General features: G+C 41.6%; 1 protein-coding gene across 1 annotated transcript in view; it reads left to right on the top strand.

Annotated features, from left to right (window-relative positions):
• Window positions 1-20,254, top strand: part of stk10 (serine/threonine kinase 10) — a 51,289-nt gene that overhangs the window by 10,213 nt on the left and 20,822 nt on the right. The window contains exons 2-7 of the mRNA XM_069671951.1: window positions 3,280-3,444; window positions 12,243-12,291; window positions 13,025-13,174; window positions 15,989-16,061; window positions 19,171-19,365; window positions 19,957-20,038. Of these exons, the coding sequence (XP_069528052.1) occupies window positions 3,280-3,444; window positions 12,243-12,291; window positions 13,025-13,174; window positions 15,989-16,061; window positions 19,171-19,365; window positions 19,957-20,038 (714 nt within the window). The remainder of the gene's footprint in view (window positions 1-3,279; window positions 3,445-12,242; window positions 12,292-13,024; window positions 13,175-15,988; window positions 16,062-19,170; window positions 19,366-19,956; window positions 20,039-20,254) is intronic.

The raw sequence follows: 20,254 nt of genomic DNA, 5'->3' as shown, positions 1-20,254 counted from the left end.
TCCTCTCTGTGCCGTGTATACACTTGTTGAGGTGCACACATAAACAAACACGTGTTTGCATACTGTATTTGAGGACCTTCACTGACGTAATGCATTCCCCGCTCCACTGAAAAGTGCACCACATATGAATGCATGAGGCGCCGGACTCTCAGTCTACCTTCTTTGTCCACTCTCAAAACCATCTGAAGGCCGGGGGGCGCATTCCTCAGCTGTGTTCCCACTGAGATGTAAAGGTGTGTGTGTGTGTGTGTGAGCGTCCTTGTGAAGCTGGGTCAAGGGGCTGGCTATTGAAAAGTTAAGACTTAGAAACAACCTAAGGACATTTACAAGCTTCAGACTTTTATGTTTATAGTTAATGCTTTTAATTTCATTCGTATGAAAAGTTGATCTCTTCTGTTGTTTCAGGACATAAAACATGTTTGATGTGCCGGCAGACATTCATATGTTTTTTGTGAGACAGTTCTTTACGTTTCAGATTCCTTTTTGGGCGCAAAATTGGGGGGACGGCAGAGAGAAAGAAGCATGCAACAAGCACAATAAACAGATCTTTTAAGCTTAATTTTTGCAACTGGTTTGATCTTAACGACAGATTTCTGTATGGACAGATATTGTCCGTTTTATTTTAATAATACTAACTTTGTGAGCGGCATATAATGAATAACAGGTCGACAAATGTAAGAGTGTGATACATCTTCTTCACACCCTGTTTATATCACACAGCCACACCCTGCATCTCCTCTGCTATTTATGTTTTCTGTAGTTTGCTCTCTTGAGAAGTGAAACTGCCAAGCCTGTGGGTTTAGTAACACTGAAAATGTTTACCTCTATTTCAATTGCTGTAAAATAATTTCATCCCAAGTGTCCTTTTGGAAAATATGTGGATCTAATCGCCCACATACAACATTACAACACTCCTTATACTTCAGTCAGGTATAAGTCAGCCATCGTGCTTTTATTCTGAAAGTCACATGTAGACACAAAAGTGGAGGAAAATGACAAAGAAGGGCATTTGTTTAGTTGAGTCTTGTTACAATAAAATAAAGGACAGTTATTGCCCAGAAAATACGACTGCTTTCAAGTAATGTGTGTTGCAAGAAAAAAACTATTTTTCATTGTTGCCTTCCGGAAATTAGTTTGTCCAAATTGCATTGTAGGGAAAGGAGACCTCCACCAATTATGTCAGTTTTGGCTGAAGACTTCAGGTTTAAAAGAGACTATAAAACTACAGAAACACAGGTAAAGAAAAAGTCTTGATGAGTTGGTTCAAAAGAAGCGAGTTTACCAGCCTGCTCCTAAACTCTGCTTAACTCTAGCCTGAAGCTAAGCTAGCCGCCACTAGCATTACACACCTCTCTAATTGATCTTAACCATTTTTATCCTGATTTTTTAAACTGTCCGTCATGAGTTCGACAAGGATATAGAAGTACAATGCTAAGTTGTTGGAGTAGTTTTTTTTTTTTTTAGAGAATTAGAGGAGGTCACAAATTCTAGCTTCTGCTGCATCATGCTAATTTTACCATGCTAGCTGCTAGCTACAGTAGGACATAAGATTATCAGCTCACACATGCTGGTTCTTTGTGTGTTTGTGTAATTTAATGTGCCATGCTGCCTTTTTTTATTTGGACTGTTACGGACAAGATTAAATCTCAGGGATAGAGCTGTGCGGTGTTGTGTGTGTGTGTTTGTGCGCGCGCATGTGTGTTTTTTTGTGCGGTTTGCTGTGACACCCGCTTTCCCAGAATGACATTACCTTTATTTGGGCATTTCTGAAACCATTACTTGTAAATTCATATTAAACTAGTTTTATACATTTGAAGTTATTAAAACTGGTTGGCAAACTAAACATAAAACTAAATTTGACTTGGATGTCAGAACACAAAGACAGTCGGTACACTATCCTCTGCATGAAATCAGACCCCACACAGTGAGTGTGATGAAGCTGACGGCGTGAGTGCAGGAGGGGAGTGGCTAGCAGAGACCTGAGATGTTCGCAGAGAAGTGAAAGTGTCTGGTGTCCCTGTGTTTACTGTCGGGGCTTGTTAACCGACTGACTGATGGTTTGACGGCAGGAGGAGACGTCCTGTTGACTCACACTGTGGGTTGCTCTGTAGGGGCAGTTCTGCTTCTTCAGAGCTCTGTTTGACAAAGTCACACACGCACATAGTTGTAGCGGACTGAGATGAGTTAGAGACTTTTCTGTGAGCCTGTTCTGTTTATTCAGATGTTTTCCCACAGCCCCTGTAAAAGCGTGGAGGCATCGGACCCCACCAGGCTGTTTAGTCTGCCGTGTATCAACTGGTGGACATGTGCGCACGTACATGCACACAACGGTATCGCCTCCATTCCTCACCATGAAATATCATTGTCCAGTCTTGTCTCCGGTCCTGCTCTTGCACTTATGGCACCAAATGTGTCGTTTTGCCTGCAGGCCCACATGAACGTCACATTTAGCTTACCCATCAGTCAGCATTGAAAACATTCTGTCTCTTACACAAGCAGGAACATGGTGTGTTTTGTTCCTTCTTCTTCACTCTGAGTCACCCTATGGTGAGGGTGTTTTGATACTTTCCAGAACGGGCACTGATAAATCCGCTCATGTTTACGTTCGGTTCCCTTCACTACTCAAAATTTCTAGGAATTCAGCGTCTATGTGTGTGTCCTCGTGCAGCCACCCTGATGTTTGATGGTTTTCGTGGTTCCTTCTTTAACCCCAGTTGCTCAGGGAGGGTGTGGAGTTTCCTGTTTTGTCCATAAATGTTAGTTAGTCAACATTTTAATTGCTGTGTGCCGTGATTCTTTACGTTTCGGATTCCTTTGGGTGAAAAATTAGGGGCGAAGAGGTCTGCTCGCATAGAGAAGGACACGTACAACAAGCACAATAAACCGATCTTTTAAGCTCAATTTGCAACTGGTTTAATCTTTATGTCTAAATGTAGACTTATATTGTCAGTTTTATTTCAATATTTTTTACCTTGTAGTTCGGCATTTAATAAAGAAATGTAAGAAATGTAAGCATGTGATACATGTTCTTCACACCCTCTTTGTATCACACATCCACACCCTGTATCTACTCTGCTATTTATGTTTATGTAGTTTGAGAGTTAAAAAAATCCTCTCTTGAGAAGTGAAACTCCTTAAGCTCATCGGTTTCGTCCCCCTGAAAAGATTGTCCCTAATTTCAATTGCTGTAAAACAATTTCATCCTAAAAAAACAGGAAATAAAATACCTGTAAATACTCTTCCATGCTGAATTTCATGTTCTGTTTCTCTGTCTTTCAGGCCAGGAACAAGGAGACGGGAGTTCTCGCCGCAGCCAAACAGATCGAGACAAAAAGCGAGGAGGAGCTGGAGGACTACATCGTCGAGATTGACATCCTGGCTAAATGTGACCACCGCTACATTGTCAAGCTGCTTGATGCATTTTACCATGACAACAAACTGTGGGTAGGTACCACGGGCGTCTGGTTAGGACAAGCTGCTTTAGGCAAAAACCACAGTGATTTTTGTTTCATGTCTCCTTTGCTGAACACTAACAAACAAGTCAGCCTTAAAAATATAAAATGGTCAGATTAAAGTTTGCACATTTAAGCACTTAAAGCTAACAATGAAGAAAAATAACTTAAAAACAATTGATAGTGTTTGTTAAGAAGAAATTGAACCTGTTTTATCCAGTTAACTTCAAAGAACAAGACAGTATGCAGCTGCATGCGAACACTGTGGTCAGGGCTGCTTTATCTGGTATCTGCACCATCACCCTCCTCACAAGCTGTATTATTTTCACTGTTATGAGAAGTTTCTGTGTCTGTGTACACCAAGTTTTCTTTGCAACCTCTCAGCAGGGAGGTAGAATAAGAGATCATTTAACCCTGTATGTTGGCAGGCTTGTGGGATGTTGTTAATCTCTTACAAAAATATCCCATCTAGGGTATAATTCTCAGAGTATGTTGTAAAACAAAGATAAGAAAAGTGGATTGCCTAAATAGGGATGACACATAACCCCCAGGGGATGACTTAATGCTTCAGAAATGAGCCAATCCTCACCCTAATGTTCCTGCAAGCCCAGAGATCAATTTCACTTCAGCGTTTTCTGCTCTCCGGTTATTTTCCCTCTCCACACTCGCTCACTGGGTCAAGTGTAAACTTCTCAGCTCACGCTGTAATCTCCCAGTTCGCCTGGCCAAGTAAAATAATAGTGACTTCATGCTGGGGCAAGAACTTGAATTTCTTAGGAATTTCAACAGAGATGAGGCTAAAGATAGTTGTGATAGTGCTTTTAACCCTCCACTTGTCATGTTGTTTTAAATGTAACATGTACATTTAAGTTGTGCATGTTTTTATGCAGGAATATCTTTAAGAAAAGATGAATTTAGCTCGTCATTTCTGCTTCTCTTCAGTAATCAAAACCAAAGTAATTGTTCAGTATGTTGTTTAATTTTGAAATACTTTGGATTTACCCGTGTTTGGCTTGGTAACGGCAAGTGCAGCTTTTTACTGCAAACACAGTAAAAACAATACACAAGTGTGGGCTGTTGTAGTCACTGATTTCACACTGTGCACAGTGCGAGTAGTCTTCCAAACAACAGCAGGCCACAGTGTAGTTAGGAAGTCATGCAACTCTTCATCAAGCAGCTCGTTCCCCTTCTCTCTGCAAATTTAGAAAAATATACACCAATGAAAAATGACAGTTGTCTTATTTTGTCACATTTTTGATGAATGATACCAAGTAGTTCCCTATCGTCCCTTCAAAGTAAAAGCCACCACATATTTTGCCAGTTGGTAATCTCAGATCCCATCAGCTATAGTCTGATGATGATTTAGCCTCTAAAGACAACGGTGAACATGCTGGGCGTATAGCCAGCGGTTAGCGATAAACCACTTCCTTTCCTGCGTGCTGCATTGTTTACAGAAAAAGAAACCGTTTTTCTTGTGATTTACTTTAATTAACGGGTTCTTATCTTTGCCAAAATTTCAACATCATGATGCAGATAAGTACAAAGTAAAAATGAAGCTTCGTCAGGTCCGTCCTCAAGAGGAGAAGAAAACTACTTTTAAAATACTCGTTTGTTGAACGGAAGTCGGATCGATCTGATGCATTCAAAGAAGTCAGGAAATCTAAACGGTGAACGGCTTTCATGACACAGCGTCAAGGGAATTTATCTCAAGTTGAATTTTAGATCTAGAGCAGATTGTTAGCTGTTAGCATGCAGATGTCTGTTTATAGAGATTAATAAGAAGCTAAATCATCGTCAGATGAAGCTGATGGGAGCCGGGATGTCATTACAGCGCATTACGTTCCGCCTGCTTTTGCTCTCCACACGGACTGTTCTTCCTGCATACGCCGCAGCCTGCTGATACGTGATATACGTCAATATTACTAGGACTACAAGCGTAGTACAAACGGAAACCAGAACACTTGCAGTCCCTTAAAATGGCATTAAGATGTTTGACTGCATTAGTAATAACCTAATACAGTTCTGGCATGAGAGAGCAAACAATAAACATTAAGGCTGTTATCAATAGAATTAAGCTGGAGTACGTGCATGCTTTGTTTTCTTGTGAGTAACTTGTGTTTAGCTACAGATGCACGGGTCTGACATTCCCCGCCTCTAGTGTCTAAATACATTAAATGGCCATTGCACCAAAATCCGGTCATATATGGCATCAAGAATGGGGTTTGATTTCATACAAATCTCAAGAAATATAACTCTGAAAACTGGCCAACAATAATAAACCAATGAAATCTGGATAAGACCTGGTGTCTCTGTCTCCACACACACAGACACACAAACAAAGCTTTGGACAGCCCAGAATCACAGCTAGCCATGGTTGTATTGTCCATAGCAGGAATTCCTAACTGTAGAGAACAAACGTTCTTCATCAGTCAAAGCTGACTGTGAGACTGTGTTAGTTTGTCACATGTACAAATATTCCTTCCTGCAGCATTCAGACCACATGCTTCCTGTGCCTGTGGGTGTGTGGCTTCAGAGGGTCTGCTTTTGCTTTACTGTCTCTCTTCCAAGCTGTGCTCAGACTCTAGCTTATTCTCTTATTCTAGATGTTAATGCGTGTGCTTTCTACTTTTTATTCTGTAAGTCAGCCTGGACCTGAGAGCATCCGAACAACAGTTATAACAAACTGCTCTGAACATCATTGCTACAACAATTAGCCAAGCAGTTAGCGGTCGAGCCTCAGTAACCTCAGACTGGGTGGACTGGGCAGGGTCGAGACGATGCATTCCGGTAGCGACCCACCCGTTCTGCTTTCTACAGAGTAAGAGAGGAATAGAGGAAGAAAGAAAGGGGGAGAGAGAGAGACAGTTAGAGAAGGCCTGTTTGTTCCCTTCAAGGAACAATCTGCTCTTTAGGGTAGAAGGGGCAGCCAGACCCACAGCGTGAGAAAAAGAGGGCCTTTAACATGGGGACAGAACTGCTGACATCAGCACACTGAGAATGAACAGAGGGAGCGAGAGAGAGAGAGGGAGAGAGGGAGGAGGACACTTAAAGTAGATAAGAAAGAGACAATAAACACAGAGGAGAATTTACACACATTATTTACAAGCTGAGTTGAACCTGCTTGTTTAAGCGTAACTATTTTGAGAGTTCTCTCCCCGAAGATTTCTGCCGCCTTATACGTACTGATGGACTGTTTCTGCAGTGAAAGGTCGTTAGAATAAATACTCTGGATTATCCAAAGTGGGAACATGATTCAACTTTTCCCCTTTGTTTTTCATGCTTCGAGCACAACAAACTTTTTTATTTATGTCTGTTGTATTAGGCTATAAGCAGAAATCTCAAACACCTTTTTATAGCATCATATTACCTTGTAAAAAAACCTGCACAGCTGTCCACATGGCTTTGTGCCACTAATAATAAGTCAGAAACTAGGGCATTCCTTCTTAACCTGCAACAGGGTTCAAAGGGCCTTTCAGATCCTGCAGAACATGTTAAACTTTATAATAAGCATTCATAAGGGATCTCAGTAAGGGATGATGCTTTTTGCAGAGTTTCTAGTTAGAGGTTCAAAAGCCACACATTTATTCTTTAGTAAAGAGTGATAGAAATAACTCCAGCTTCTCTACTTCAATATGAGGAATACAGACAGTTTCTTAATGTACGATAAAATCTTGGTTTAACCCATTTTATGCACCATGACAGTGAAAACAACAGGTTATAAAGTGTTACTAACACTCTGAAAGGTGCTTATGCTCATGAGTGGTAAACTTCTTGGTGTGTTTGTGTGTGTTTGTGTATAATGCAGTGCTGTCAAAATTAGCCAAAAATTACGTTTGATTATTCCCTCTAAAAAAAAAACACAGAGGTTCGAACTATTCCATTATCTGTTTTTGCGCATTATGTACACAAGCCGGCATACTGATACAACGAGAGACTAACTAACTAACTTGCAAAGGTATTTATTTACACATGAAGATGCCTTTTAAAAGATCAACATCGGCTGCCTACACCTTCAAAATAAATAAAATAATTATGTTGCGGTACAACAGACATTCAGCGCTCCGAGTGAGCTGTGCTGTGACAGGTAGATGTATTTTAAAAATAAACACGTCTTTTAAAAAAATCAACATACCCACACCTGTCTGTCATGCTGCGGGTGAGAATCCCTCTTTCTCCACCCGGGCTGGGATTTGAATTCTCTGCCATCGTTACCACACGCTTGCTCAGCGTTTTTATTTGCTTGCGTGCATTCAAAGATGCTCCGTAACCAAGGGAGTGCACACAAGGACATACAAGAACACGCGAGACAACCGCGGTAGTGCTAAGGTTTTTCACATTGAATATTAATTTTAATAACTGAATATACATTTTTTACTATAATTCGGTTATATATTTGAATTTATAAGATTGATTGACAGCAGTGTGCACCCAGAGTTTGAGACTTTAGTTTCACACGAATAAGAGACCCTGATGTGTTTTGCTGTTAATTAATGTTTCTTGGTGTTTAGAGACAAGAGCAATATACTTTAATCGTGTGGTTGTTATACGTGAGTCATTGTTTGCATACAGTGAACTGTAAATACAGTGATGGCACCAGCTGTTGTTGCTAGGAGACTTATGATGACACTGGGAAGCGAATCGATTGATGTCAGTATGTCGTGTCTTTGTTGGCAACACCTTGTATACACAGATCACTGAGGCATTAGTCATGTTCATAGAGCATCAAAGTACAACAGTGTGTCTGTGTGATTCAGGTTTTATATGGTCGTAATTCTTCCTTTGTTCGGCATTGCAGGTTTTAAGGTCAGAAAGAGGCAGAAAATCACTGTTAGAGGTACAGAGAGTTGCAGGAACAATGCAAAGTCAGCAAGGCCTGCTCCAATTATTCAAGGCTTTTTTGGGGGATTTTGTAGACTGGGTTTCATTGTCTTAAAAAAATAAATGATGCACTCAATAATGGCGACATGATTTATTGTAAGACAATGTACAACTTAAGATTGGCTAAGACTGGAAAACTCTTAAACCAGCATCTCTTTGGGGTAAAAAGTTAGATTAATCCGAAGCCTAACTGTAACAATTGGATACATGGTTATAGATGGTGGCATAAGTCTGTTTGGTTGATGTTTTTTGGGTTAGACATAGAGAAAGCTTGTGTGTGCATTTATGTTCAGCCCAAAGCGAGTATGCTTCGTATGCCGCCTGACCAGTCGGGTCACATTCTTCTCTGCAGAACAACACGTCATCAGGAATCCTTTCAGACAGGCTGCAGAGACTTGGACGGAAACACAGAGCAGTTGCTGCTGACACACAGTGTAATGTACAGCTGTTTAGGTTGGGCCGTACAGTGTTTGGCTACTTAAGGCAAGTTATTTAGTTTAGGACGGTGGTTTTTAAACAGAAGAATTCAGTAATATATGTTTGGTTAGCAGTAAGTAAGAATAGGGAAGTGATTTGTACTGAAATGGGGGATAAACCTGAAAACCAACACTTTTACTGGTATTTCTTAGAAAAAAATACAATAAGGAAATATTGACAGTCTATTATACACAACTACTTGATACGGATATAAGCAGCCATCTCCATGGCTGGGCCTGTCTGCTTTTAAACTGCGGTGTACCAAGGACAGGCTGAACAACACGTTTTCAGATTGGCAGGTTTGAGACGTCACACACCTACGGAGCCAATCCCGTTAATGCCCAGGTGGTGACGCTATGCATATCATTATGTGCAACCTATGGCAACCACTTCCTTGCTGTCCAGCTGTAACCGTCATCATACTACTAACGTTGACGTTACTACTAGTAATTACTACATTTCAAGCTAGCTAACAAGTTGCCACGACAACAATACAGGTTTTTTCTGCATGACAAGTTTCTGTATTAAGTTTCTGTGTTTGTTTGTTTGTCTATGCTCTTCTTCCTGGTTTGAAGTGGGCGTGGCCAAACTTGAAAAAGATGATGTCACTTTCTACACATCTAGCCCAATCAAAATTGACGAAAAGAATCAGAATATCAAACAATATCAACATTAACCAGTTTTGTATTAAATCTTAATCGGCAACTGACAATGTAGCTTTCAAATCTGTAACATTTATGGTTGCTGATTTAGATATTTTTTATAGTTACTGACAAATAGAAGTTTTTTAGGTGCTTTAATACAACTTTTATTGTGATGAGAATTATCAACAGGTCAAAGTAAGTCCAAATCTTTGTGATGCAGTAAGGAGATATGAAAGTTGGCAGCAGCAGAGCGTGAAACAAACAGGCCACACTGTGTTTCCGCTGTGTCATAGAAGACAATGTGAAACTGTATTTAAAACAGACCAAGACAAACTAAAACATCCCTTGATAAAACTCAAAAACCCAAACACACACTGGGTTTGTCGATCTAAACTTCAGAGAAGGACATCGTGTCATCCGGGAGCTGGGTGCCAGGATTGACATTCCTCATCTTCCACAAAGAGTGTGTGTCTTCATGCGAGTGTGTGTGCATGAAGGTATGCATAGTTTTTGCATTTGTGTGTGTGTGTGTGCTCCTTTTGTACTTTAGTAATTTCTCTGTTTGTCTTTGTCTGGACTGAAACTCCACGCCCTGTCCAGCGCCATGCTTGATGCTTTAACAGTGTAGTCATAGCAAGCAATGAAAAAGGATGACATCACACAGCAGGTATGCTGCACTCCACCTGGGGTTGACCTTTGACCATTTGTAATCAGGACATCAGCAGCATTAAGCAACCTTGTGTTTAAGACAAATCCTGTGGTGTCTTAATTTCCCTTTTCCCAGAGTACCTGATTTAAACATGTTAAGGTTTTACTGACAGTTTGTGTGTTTGTGTGACAGTTTGTGGCGTGTTTGTGTGTCAGAGAGAGACTGTGTTAGAAGAGGAAATGAAAGTTGAATTTTGGAAGTAACTGATACCAACAAGACGCCATTTAGGGAGAGTGTTCCTACACATTTTTTTCCTCCCCTGTCAAACTCTCTCTGTGAGCTGATATTGTACATTTGGCAGTTTGTCCCAGGAAGTATGTAGTCACAGCTTGACAGTTTATCTGAACACTTCGGTTTGAATCCAGCTGTCCAGTTTTTTTAAAGAGTGTGTGTACTCTGTACTTTCACCACAGATATCAGAAAGTGTTTGACAGAGCAGCGGGAACTCTCCAGGTAGTGATGACATAACATTAACAGTGCAGGCTGAGAATACAGACGGAGAAAATGCAGTTCAGGTACCTGCAACAATCAGATACTGCACACAAACTGGACCTTGTTCTCCTTCTAAAACAGCAGCCAATGCAGCAAACATATATGATGGCTGCCACAAGCAGATGCTGTTAGATAAGAAAAGATGAACTTGTATTAGTTAAATTATCATGTGATGATAGCAAACAACACTTTAGTGCTAGTGGAAAGTTTAACAGTATTCAAATGTAGCAAAATGTACGCAATCTGTGTTTCCCATCACACATTTTTAGGCTGTATTTGTTTCATGCCGCAAGCGGAGCTGTCGCTAACACTAGCTTAGCTTGTGTCTTTGTGCTTAGTTGTTTTTAGGTAAGGATTCCTTCAGCGTAGGCTACTGAGCCACGTTTACAACGGCTGCAATCCTGTCACATCAATACAGCATTTTTAGTATAATTATTATACACCAATAATATACTGGAATCGCTAGCCAAGGGAAAACATGCTATCCGAACATCTCTAGATTCAATATAGTGCCGATCTTTTTCCTTTAAGTACTGCAGATGAAACTCACCTTGATTCTCTGTTAGTTTTTTTGTATGAAGTGATTTAAAAAACCTTCCTTGCAGTGAAGTGTGCTTCACTTAAAGCTCCTGTGGGGACAAAAAATCTCATCCCGCTTTCTTTTAACAGTCATATGTATCGCTCACTTTAAATGTTAAACAAAGGCAGTGTGCAGTTAACCACTTCGTCTGACACCTACCCGCCGCCAGCAGTTTCAGGCATTAAAAATAACTATATAGAAAAAATCAGTCTTGTCGCTGATGGTCTGGTTTGCTTTTGTAGCTCATATAGAGACATCATAACCAGCGAAAAACTCCTCACAGGAGCTTTAAATGCAGAAATATCCACACTCAAAGTACATGAATGTAACACCTCTCAGAAACCCCTTAACAGCTAAAGATAGAAAAACAGCATGAATTCAAACCACTACTCTGCGTTTATTCTGATTAATGCTTAGTGTAAAAACATAAACCTTACAGTCAAGGTAAATGTTCACTTGCTCAAAGCCATTAAATGTCAAACTCTGCATCTGTTATGAGAATGCATTACACATATTGTAAGAAAATATTAGCCCAGTGTCCACAAAAACTTTGATGTGACACTGATTTGACACTTTCCTTTGGCTGATGACTGAATAGAGTGAATAGTAGGGAATGGGGATGTTACACCATTTGTTGTTGTTTTTTAACCTTGATGGAGTTCATGTGTGTTATTCATTAACTAGAACTCTTTACTGCCGCTGTTCATTCAAGGTTTATCTAAATGATCCTCAGGTGTTAGCGCCAAAGCTTTATGGACTATATCTGTGCTGAATGTTCTAGTAAGAGAGTCAAAGACTCATTAGTACAATTTAAATGACTAAGAAACTGCATGTTCATGAATGTAGCAAGAAAATGCCCATGAGATAATTGTCAGCTTATAAAAAGTGATCTGTCTTTTATGTGGTATCACATAAATCCTTGATCAACAAGTTTACAGCTGTCGGTTGTATGTTTACACTGTACGCTCATAAAGCTGGGTCAAGTTTAACCTCTCCCCGTCTTTCCCCAGATCATGATCGAGTTCTGCCCCGGAGGTGCTGTGGACGCCACAATGCTCGGTAGGCCTCTCTCGCTCTCTCTCGCTTTCTCTCTCTTTCTCTCTCTTTCTCTTTGTTTATGTATTTTTACAAGCACCCCACCTTCCTTGTCATGGGAGTCGAGTTCCAAACCTGCGGGCTGTGACCAAAACCGTCGCTTCAGCTCTGACCTTAAGGTGTTAGAAGGTCAAAGATGTGATCTCAGTCTTTGCTGCTGTTTTAAAACTCTAGTCCATACACTGAAAAATCATGGTGTGTTTATTTCCTACAGCATTTAGATTTTTCTCCAAAAACGATCACGTACTGCAACTTCACTAGTCCGGCCTTGAATGCTCTAGAGTCAGACACAGTGAGTCCTCCAGTGTGGGAAACCCCCCTGGTCTGTTTTCACTGGGTAATCCACATCCTCATAACTGTCCGTACCCCCTCTGCAGCTAACCAAACACAGACTGAGCAGCATAAAGTCTGCAGGGCACGGCCGGCTCTGATGTGTGAAAGCCTTTCTGATCTGGGTTTACTTATCCAGAAACTTTATGAGAGACTCACGGGTTTACCTTCTTCTCTTTTCTCTCAGGGAGTTCACACACCAGATCGCTTCTCAAGGCTTTGATTTACCGTTATTTTATGCATGGTGTTCACAACGCTCTCTGCTATTTTACAACTATCATTCTGCTCTTACTCCCCCCGTCTCATCCATCCTTTCTTTCACCTCTCCATCTCCTGCCTCCTGCTGCGCCTCTCCCACCCATATCAGAGCTGGATCGGGGGCTGACGGAGCCGCAGATTAAGGTGGTTGGTCGGCAGATGCTGGAAGCTCTGGATTACCTGCACGGCATGAAGATCATCCACAGAGACCTGAAGGCCGGAAACATCCTGCTCATGCTGGATGGAGACATCAAACTGGGTAAGGATTTAGATTCTCAATCTTTAGCATATTGCTAGTTTCGTGTGATTGTTGTGCTCGTACAAAGTTGATATTTAACTAGTTCAGACAATAAATTCAGCCATTGAATAGTATTTATTGTGTTGTCATCATAGTGCAAAGTGCCCTTTAGTCCATGGTAACAGCATTTTGGGATGCTGACAAGCTGTTTAAATCCCATTTTGCAGGCTTGAACACTGCTTTGCTCCACTCAAGTTTTGCAACAATAAAATGTAACAAATTTAAGGCACAGTTGATAGTTGTAGGGGCAGCCTGATGGTGCGGTGGTTTACACTGTCGCTTCTCAGCAAGAAGGGTCTTGTTTCGAACCTGCTGGATGGTGCTTACCTATGCATGGAAGCTAACGGTAGCATCCACCGGTAAAAGCCAAACGTTGTTTTGCGTCGTAGTTAGTCTATTTCACTGTCTGCGATAACATGGCGATCAATAAAAAGACAACTGAGGTTGTTTTTTAGACTCAGAACGGTTAAAACAGGGAGGAAAGCAGCACTGCGGCATATTGTAAATAGGAGACGTGGTAGCAGCCTAGACCCGGAAACAGTTTAATGCGGAGGTGCTGTGTCACCACTTAACCCCTGCCCACTCACTGCCAACAAGTGCAAGAGCAGGTGAAAGTTTTTGCGAGCAGGAGAGCACTGAGCTTGGGGAAACAATTCACCTGCGCTCAAAACATAGTTTTCTGGTCACAGGCTGCGATATTGCACTCGCGAGCAGAGAAATGTTGCAGCGCTCGCAAAAATAATGTGTTTGTGACTGTTTGAGTTTGGCAAGGATTTGACGCCATAGCATTGATTCTTCCTGGGCACCACAGCTTCATCCCACAGTCCAAAGACATGCTTGTTAGGTTAATTAGTGACTCTAAATTGCCCGTAGGTGTGAGTGTGAGTGGTTGTGAGTCTCCGTATCAGCCCTGTAATTAATATATGTCATAAATATAAATATATCAGTCCTGTTGTTTCTTTGGCTTACATGTATGCTGCTGTCACACACACAGACGCACACTCAAACACACACAGTTAGAGGCCCAGCACCCTTCCTGTGGCGCTGGAGAAGGATCCTAAGTGAGCGTTGCGTGGGAAAACTGCATTCTCTGCAATTTTTGCGTGTTTCCATTTATTGGATTTTTGAGAGTTCTCCACATTCTTCACATTGTACAGCTGATGTTGTGGATCCGACCCAATTGCCAGAAGGTTTTTGATTTAAGTGTTGTGACCTGAAAAGGGGAAATGATGTCTTAGTGTGCCTCATGTAGATGTCAGTTAAGGAAGTGCTGTTTTTTTTTGTCTGCTTCTCTGGCTCTGTTTTGCATGCGTGCTGTTTTACTTTTGGTACGATTATTTCTCTCTCATTTTCACTCAGTCATGACAAACAAACCTAAAACACAGAAGAGAGAGTGCTATCAGATGCATAGAGCCTGATTTCTGTTCCTCCTGCCTTTCTGTCCCTGGCTGCATTTAGTTTAGTGTAACATGGTTTAAATGGTTTTTGGATTTTATGGTTTTGCTTCGATTTTTTTCACACACATTTTGTTAATCAAGCTGGTATTGTACTTTATGTTAAAACCATTTTTCCACTGCCTTACAGTCGTCTCTAGGACACCACACTTCGATATAATCACTGGGAGTTGCCTCGTCAAACTCATTAAGTCATGACATCATCTCATTTACAGTTTCCAAACATGTCTAACTACAAGAGAGCAGCAATTAACTGTCTTTGAGGTCGGCCAAGTGCATTATATCCACCTATGATAGACGGCAGTAGATACTATGTTCCACCGTGCAGCACAGGCGGAAGTTATGTTCAGCAATTGGACTCATTTTAAGAGAGACATACGTGTCTTTAAAGCAAAATATCAAAGGCAGCAGGTAAAATAAAAGCATTTCCGTCATGGTCACTTTATAAAACAGAATCAATATTTTGTAACTTGAAATAAAAAGTTAAAAACACTGAATGTCAGTCACATCTGTTTTAATTGCTCGAATTTAAAGGGACACCTGCTTCATTGCACTTATTTAGCTCTCGATGGCACGACGCATTCCTTCAGCTGTGTCGGGTAGAATAATTTGCACATTATCATGATAATGTATCTTGAGAGACTCACCCTTCCTTCATTTAAAGGAAGAAAGTGTAAGTTAAACTCAGTGACACAGCAGATTTTACAGCAGAGGTGAGAGGAAGGACTTTGTCTGTGGATCCACACTGCCAGCCCTCTTTTACCAGAATAAACTCCCTTCCTTTGGGATTATTCGTTGTACAATAAAAAGCAGTAGTATTGTTTTGTAGGAAGTAAGAATTCTTTCTGCCAAAGTTCAGGCTGCAACAGTCCAAATGATATGTTTGCTCGGGAAGTCAAAGACATTTGAATTGTAGTCTGCGAGCCCGAGACAGTCACTTAAGTCCCTGTAATAGAACATGCCAGTTGGTAATTGAAGCAGTCAGCCTGCTGCCTTGTGAGTAAAATCCTCAGGGCTCTGCCAAACACTTCTCAACTCTGTGTGTGCCGCCCGTAATATCCCGACTTCCAGAGAAAAATGTGTGCCGCCAAAGTGAAAACAACACCCTTGTAATCTGAGGGCCATGCCGGGGGATCAGGGCAGCTTGTTTGGGAAACAGGGCTGCTATAAATTCTGGCGTTGAATATCTGCTCATTACAGTGTCATGACAGCTTTACAGGCTGTAAACTGTTTGTCTGAAGGAAGTTTTTAAACTCACTCACTCACTCCTACAGCTTCAGTCATCTTTCTTACAGCTTTTTTTCTGTGTTTATTCTTGTAGCTGATTTTGGAGTGTCTGCAAAAAACACCAAAACTTTGCAAAGAAGAGATTCTTTCATCGGGACGCCGTACTGGTGAGTATCCTGGGACATCACACTACATCATTTCACCATTACATTTTTGGAAAACCAAAATCCAGTATAGCTTCTTAACTATGCAAGCTACGATGCATCCAAAAAGTATTAGCTAATGCCAGTATGGTAGAAAAAAAATGCAATTTCACTCTGTGCCTTTGGAGGACGCTATCCGCTTCTCCAATGGGCCCTGGAAATCCTCCGCCGGACTACGCGCCATCTGGTGGAGGCAGGGAGCTCACTAAACTACACTTCCTCAATCTACGACGCCCGCCTCCGATGTCATGTCTCGTTCAAAATCGTCAGGTTTGAAATGTAGACTGCAGGCCTGAAGATTTTTTAGACGATCCCCCGGTATATTCTCGTCGTTTTTCAGATTCTGTACCGCTCTGAGCCATTGCCTGCAGGGATCAATGTCCTTGACTGGAAAACTGGAAGTAGTATTTCACTGCAGAGTCTCTCGCTGGGCCGTTCCTTTCAGAGGGAGGGGTGCAATGCATGCTGGGTGTTGTAGGAATGTAGAATGGGCGAAACCACAAGCTGTTTGTACAACTTTCTCCACAGTTATGGCGCCAATTTCAAATATTATTGCTTCTATCGATTACAGAGAACACCAGCTTTGACTGACTGTGGCTTTTTCCAGGGACGAATTGCTCCTTTAATTTTAGTAAAGGAAAAATACAGCACCTGAAAATGATGCGTCTGTTTTGCTTAATGTAGTGAAATTGGCAGGCAAACCAAAGTATTTCATAATCACTGACACAACATCCTATGAATCTAGAATAAAAACCTCCCATCCAGTGACTCGGGACATTGTCTACGATGCACAAAAATAAGCATAACAAATAAAGGCCTTGGTATAAAACATCAAAAACTGACAACATGCTACAGTTTCTCCCTGAGCTATAAGCGCTGCAGTATTGCTTGCTTGAGAACAGATTTCCTGCTAACCACAGCTCCTCCATAATACATGAAAGAGCACGATGTTGTGTATACACACTCTCAACCCTATAACTCAACTCAGGGATTTAATCCTGCATTGTTGTCACAACAGCACAGCTCTCTCCTCTGTACCTGAACAAATTGGAGAGGTACCCTTGAAGTGCGAGTCACAGTGAACCTTGTTCCACACTTTTATCCCCTGTGTGAACATGTTTGCAGCCAGTTAATCATTCACAAGAACTGGTTATCATCCATCAGGATTACCCTCCCTGCTCCAGAAAGAATGGCCTTGCCCTCATTTTGCACAATACCTTTTAAATCATAAGAATATACCTGATAATGTGTATGTATTTCTTTCTCTGAAATGCACTGATTAGGAAAGTCAGCATGAAACAGAACAGGGGACATTTGTGTCTTTACACTTGAATAAATCTGAGAGTTTCTAGTTATGGAGCTATCATGCAGATTGTCTGCAAACACAGGCTGACCAAGTGAAGCGTGCTCCGTGTTGACACATGCAAAACAGTGAGTAAGAGCGAGGAGCAGCCCTCCTTATCCCCCCGCTGTAATCGTCAGTTAGTCACTTCCTGTGGCTGCGCACAGATAACTCATGAATTCAGACACTCATGAATCATGGTGTTGAAATCTTGAAAAGCTGAGTTACTTTAGCTTTGTAACCACACCTTTTCACTCAGGAGCCAATCATTGCGACATAAACCGACAATATATCATGAAACATTACTTTACTAAGACGCAGATACAAAGTGTGCTTCACTTTTTAAATACATTAAACCCTTGTGAACTGTTTTCTTCCATATTTCAGCAACCAGGTCTCTGACAGGTTCCATTCTGCACATTCCATACACGCGAACATTTGCACAAGAAAGTTAATTATATACTAAATGGAGAGTAGGGAGATGTCTCTTCTCTCTCTGACCTGACTATGCCTCGTAAGCTTGTTTTAAAGACCAGCTCCAGTCATGTTTTAAGAGGTATAAAATGCTCTGCTTGAAATAATAAATTGTGTCCGATATGTTTTTTCTGCAAAATACGTTTAATGACCTAAAAATCCTCCCAAGGCATCTCCTCCTTCTCCCTCATTAAAAGTTCCTGAATCTGCATAGTCCCCGCCCACTATGCACATTTCCAACCACCCTCCGTCGTGAAAACAAAACACGTCTCTGCCATCGTTTAGTGGCAACTTGTTGAAACTTCTACCACTTTCCCACAGAAAGTGGTTCATAGATGCGGGTTTTTCAGACCGGGGAAGACTCGCTTATAGATGCCAAGTGGAGTATCCTCCCGTCAGTCTCTTTTCTGCTGCGTCACCATCTGACGTCACAAATGCACCCAAAACAGGGTTAGTAAACAGTGAAGATGTTACGGTGGTTAGGTCTTTGTTGTATCTATTAATCATTCAGTCTGTGTATCAAACTCGGCGCCGACAAATTTGGAACGATGTTCGGACGGAGACGGGCGGAATTTGTAGCTGAGATGACAAGGAGTCGCAGAAGTTACCGATGGAGCATAGCATCGCACCGGCAAGGGGACGGAGATTAGCATGTCAATATGGGTTTTGTGTTCCTTTTGACCTGGGTCTGAATGCCGATTGTAGCCTTTCCCATTAAGCATAAAGGCCACGTGTTAGCGGGTTTTTTGACCACTGAGAACGCAGCTTCAGCTAGCTTGAAATGTAGTAATAAGTAGTAGTTCGATTACATTAGTAGTCAGTAGTGAGTTTGCAAAAATTACGATGGCAGTTACAGCTGGCTTACGCATCGCCAAAGTGGTTGCCATTGGTTACACATAATGATATGCATAGCGTCACCCCGTCCATTAACGGGATTGGCTACTTAGGTTTGTGACGTCTCAAACCTGCCAATCTGAAAACGTGTTGTTCAGCCTGTCCTTGGTACACTGCAGTTTAAAAGCAGACAGGCCCAGCCATGGAGATGACTGCTCATGTTGTCCCTGATATGTCTTGTAGCACATGAAAAACACCACATGGAGATGTTGACAAGGTTAAACACTTGATTTTCACTGGTGGGAGTCTTTAAAGATAATGGCATTGACTTGTTCACCTTTGAGTTTAATGGAGAATTCAGTGTCCTAAGCTATGTAATGGTTCCTCTATTAAATATTTAACCTTTTGTTTGCTCTGTCTCAGGATGGCGCCAGAGGTGGTAATGTGCGAGACGATGAAGGATGCTCCGTACGACTACAAGGCCGATATCTGGTCTCTGGGAATCACTCTGATCGAGCTGGCCCAGATTGAACCTCCTCACCATGAGCTCAACCCCATGAGGGTGCTGCTGAAGATCGCCAAGTCAGAGCCGCCCTCCCTGGACCACCCAAGCAAATGGTGAGCATGCATTAAAAATAACTTATCTGCTCTAAAACTGGAATAATAAATAAATCATTCACAGTATGTTAAGTTACCCAGAAAGTCTTTAAAACTTTTTTGCACAATGATTTGTTAGTTTCGGCTTAGACTTTAATAAGTAGAGTCAACAGGGGCTTATATCTTCTGTCTAGGCCTCATCGGGCATTAAATTTTGATCTATCACCAAAATTCTTGCAAACTCACTGTCCCGTCATCTGCTGTAGACACTCGATGCATCACGCAGTCCTCCCCCTCTCTGCCTGCAGTCCATTTCTGCCCTCTTCCAAACCTTAAGCACCGACTCAGCAGACAAGCCGGACTTCAGCGAGTGCCAAACTATAACTTTTCCCTATCAGTGTTACGAGTCTGGATGTTCCAAAGCAGCAAATGTTAGCACAGCAGAAGTGAAGTTATCAGGTGCTGAAAGGAGACGTGGGGATGTGGAGCTGACTCATCATCCCTGCTGAAAGCTTTGTGCACAGCTGTGCTTCGTAAAGCAAAGATGATCCACATGTAACAACATCACATATCTGGTTTTTTCATTAATGTTTTTTTTTATCGTCACCCAAGGTCACCGGAGTTTAAAGATTTCCTGAGGAAAGCTTTGGATAAAAACCCAGAGACCCGTCCGACTGCAGTGCAGCTCATGGAGGTAGGCCCTCTCTGATGCAATGTGCAGTTCTAACCTAGCAAATGTTATACAATGCCGCACTTTGGTATATGATGGAACATTGTCCTGGCTCTGTCCTTATCTTGCACCAACACACATAATCTTCTATTTTAAGACCTGAATAGAGTGATCTATCTCAGGGGGATGAGTGGCGCCCCATGGAGGGCACCGACATGTGAGGGGGAGAGGAGTGGAAGG

This window comes from Semicossyphus pulcher, unplaced genomic scaffold (genome assembly GCF_022749685.1).
Source record: "Semicossyphus pulcher isolate SPU_LCO1_2020_fin unplaced genomic scaffold, fSemPul1.0.p SCAF_10, whole genome shotgun sequence".
Classification (NCBI taxonomy): domain Eukaryota; kingdom Metazoa; phylum Chordata; class Actinopteri; order Labriformes; family Labridae; genus Semicossyphus; species Semicossyphus pulcher.
This window is presented reverse-complemented; position numbering and strand designations above follow the sequence as displayed.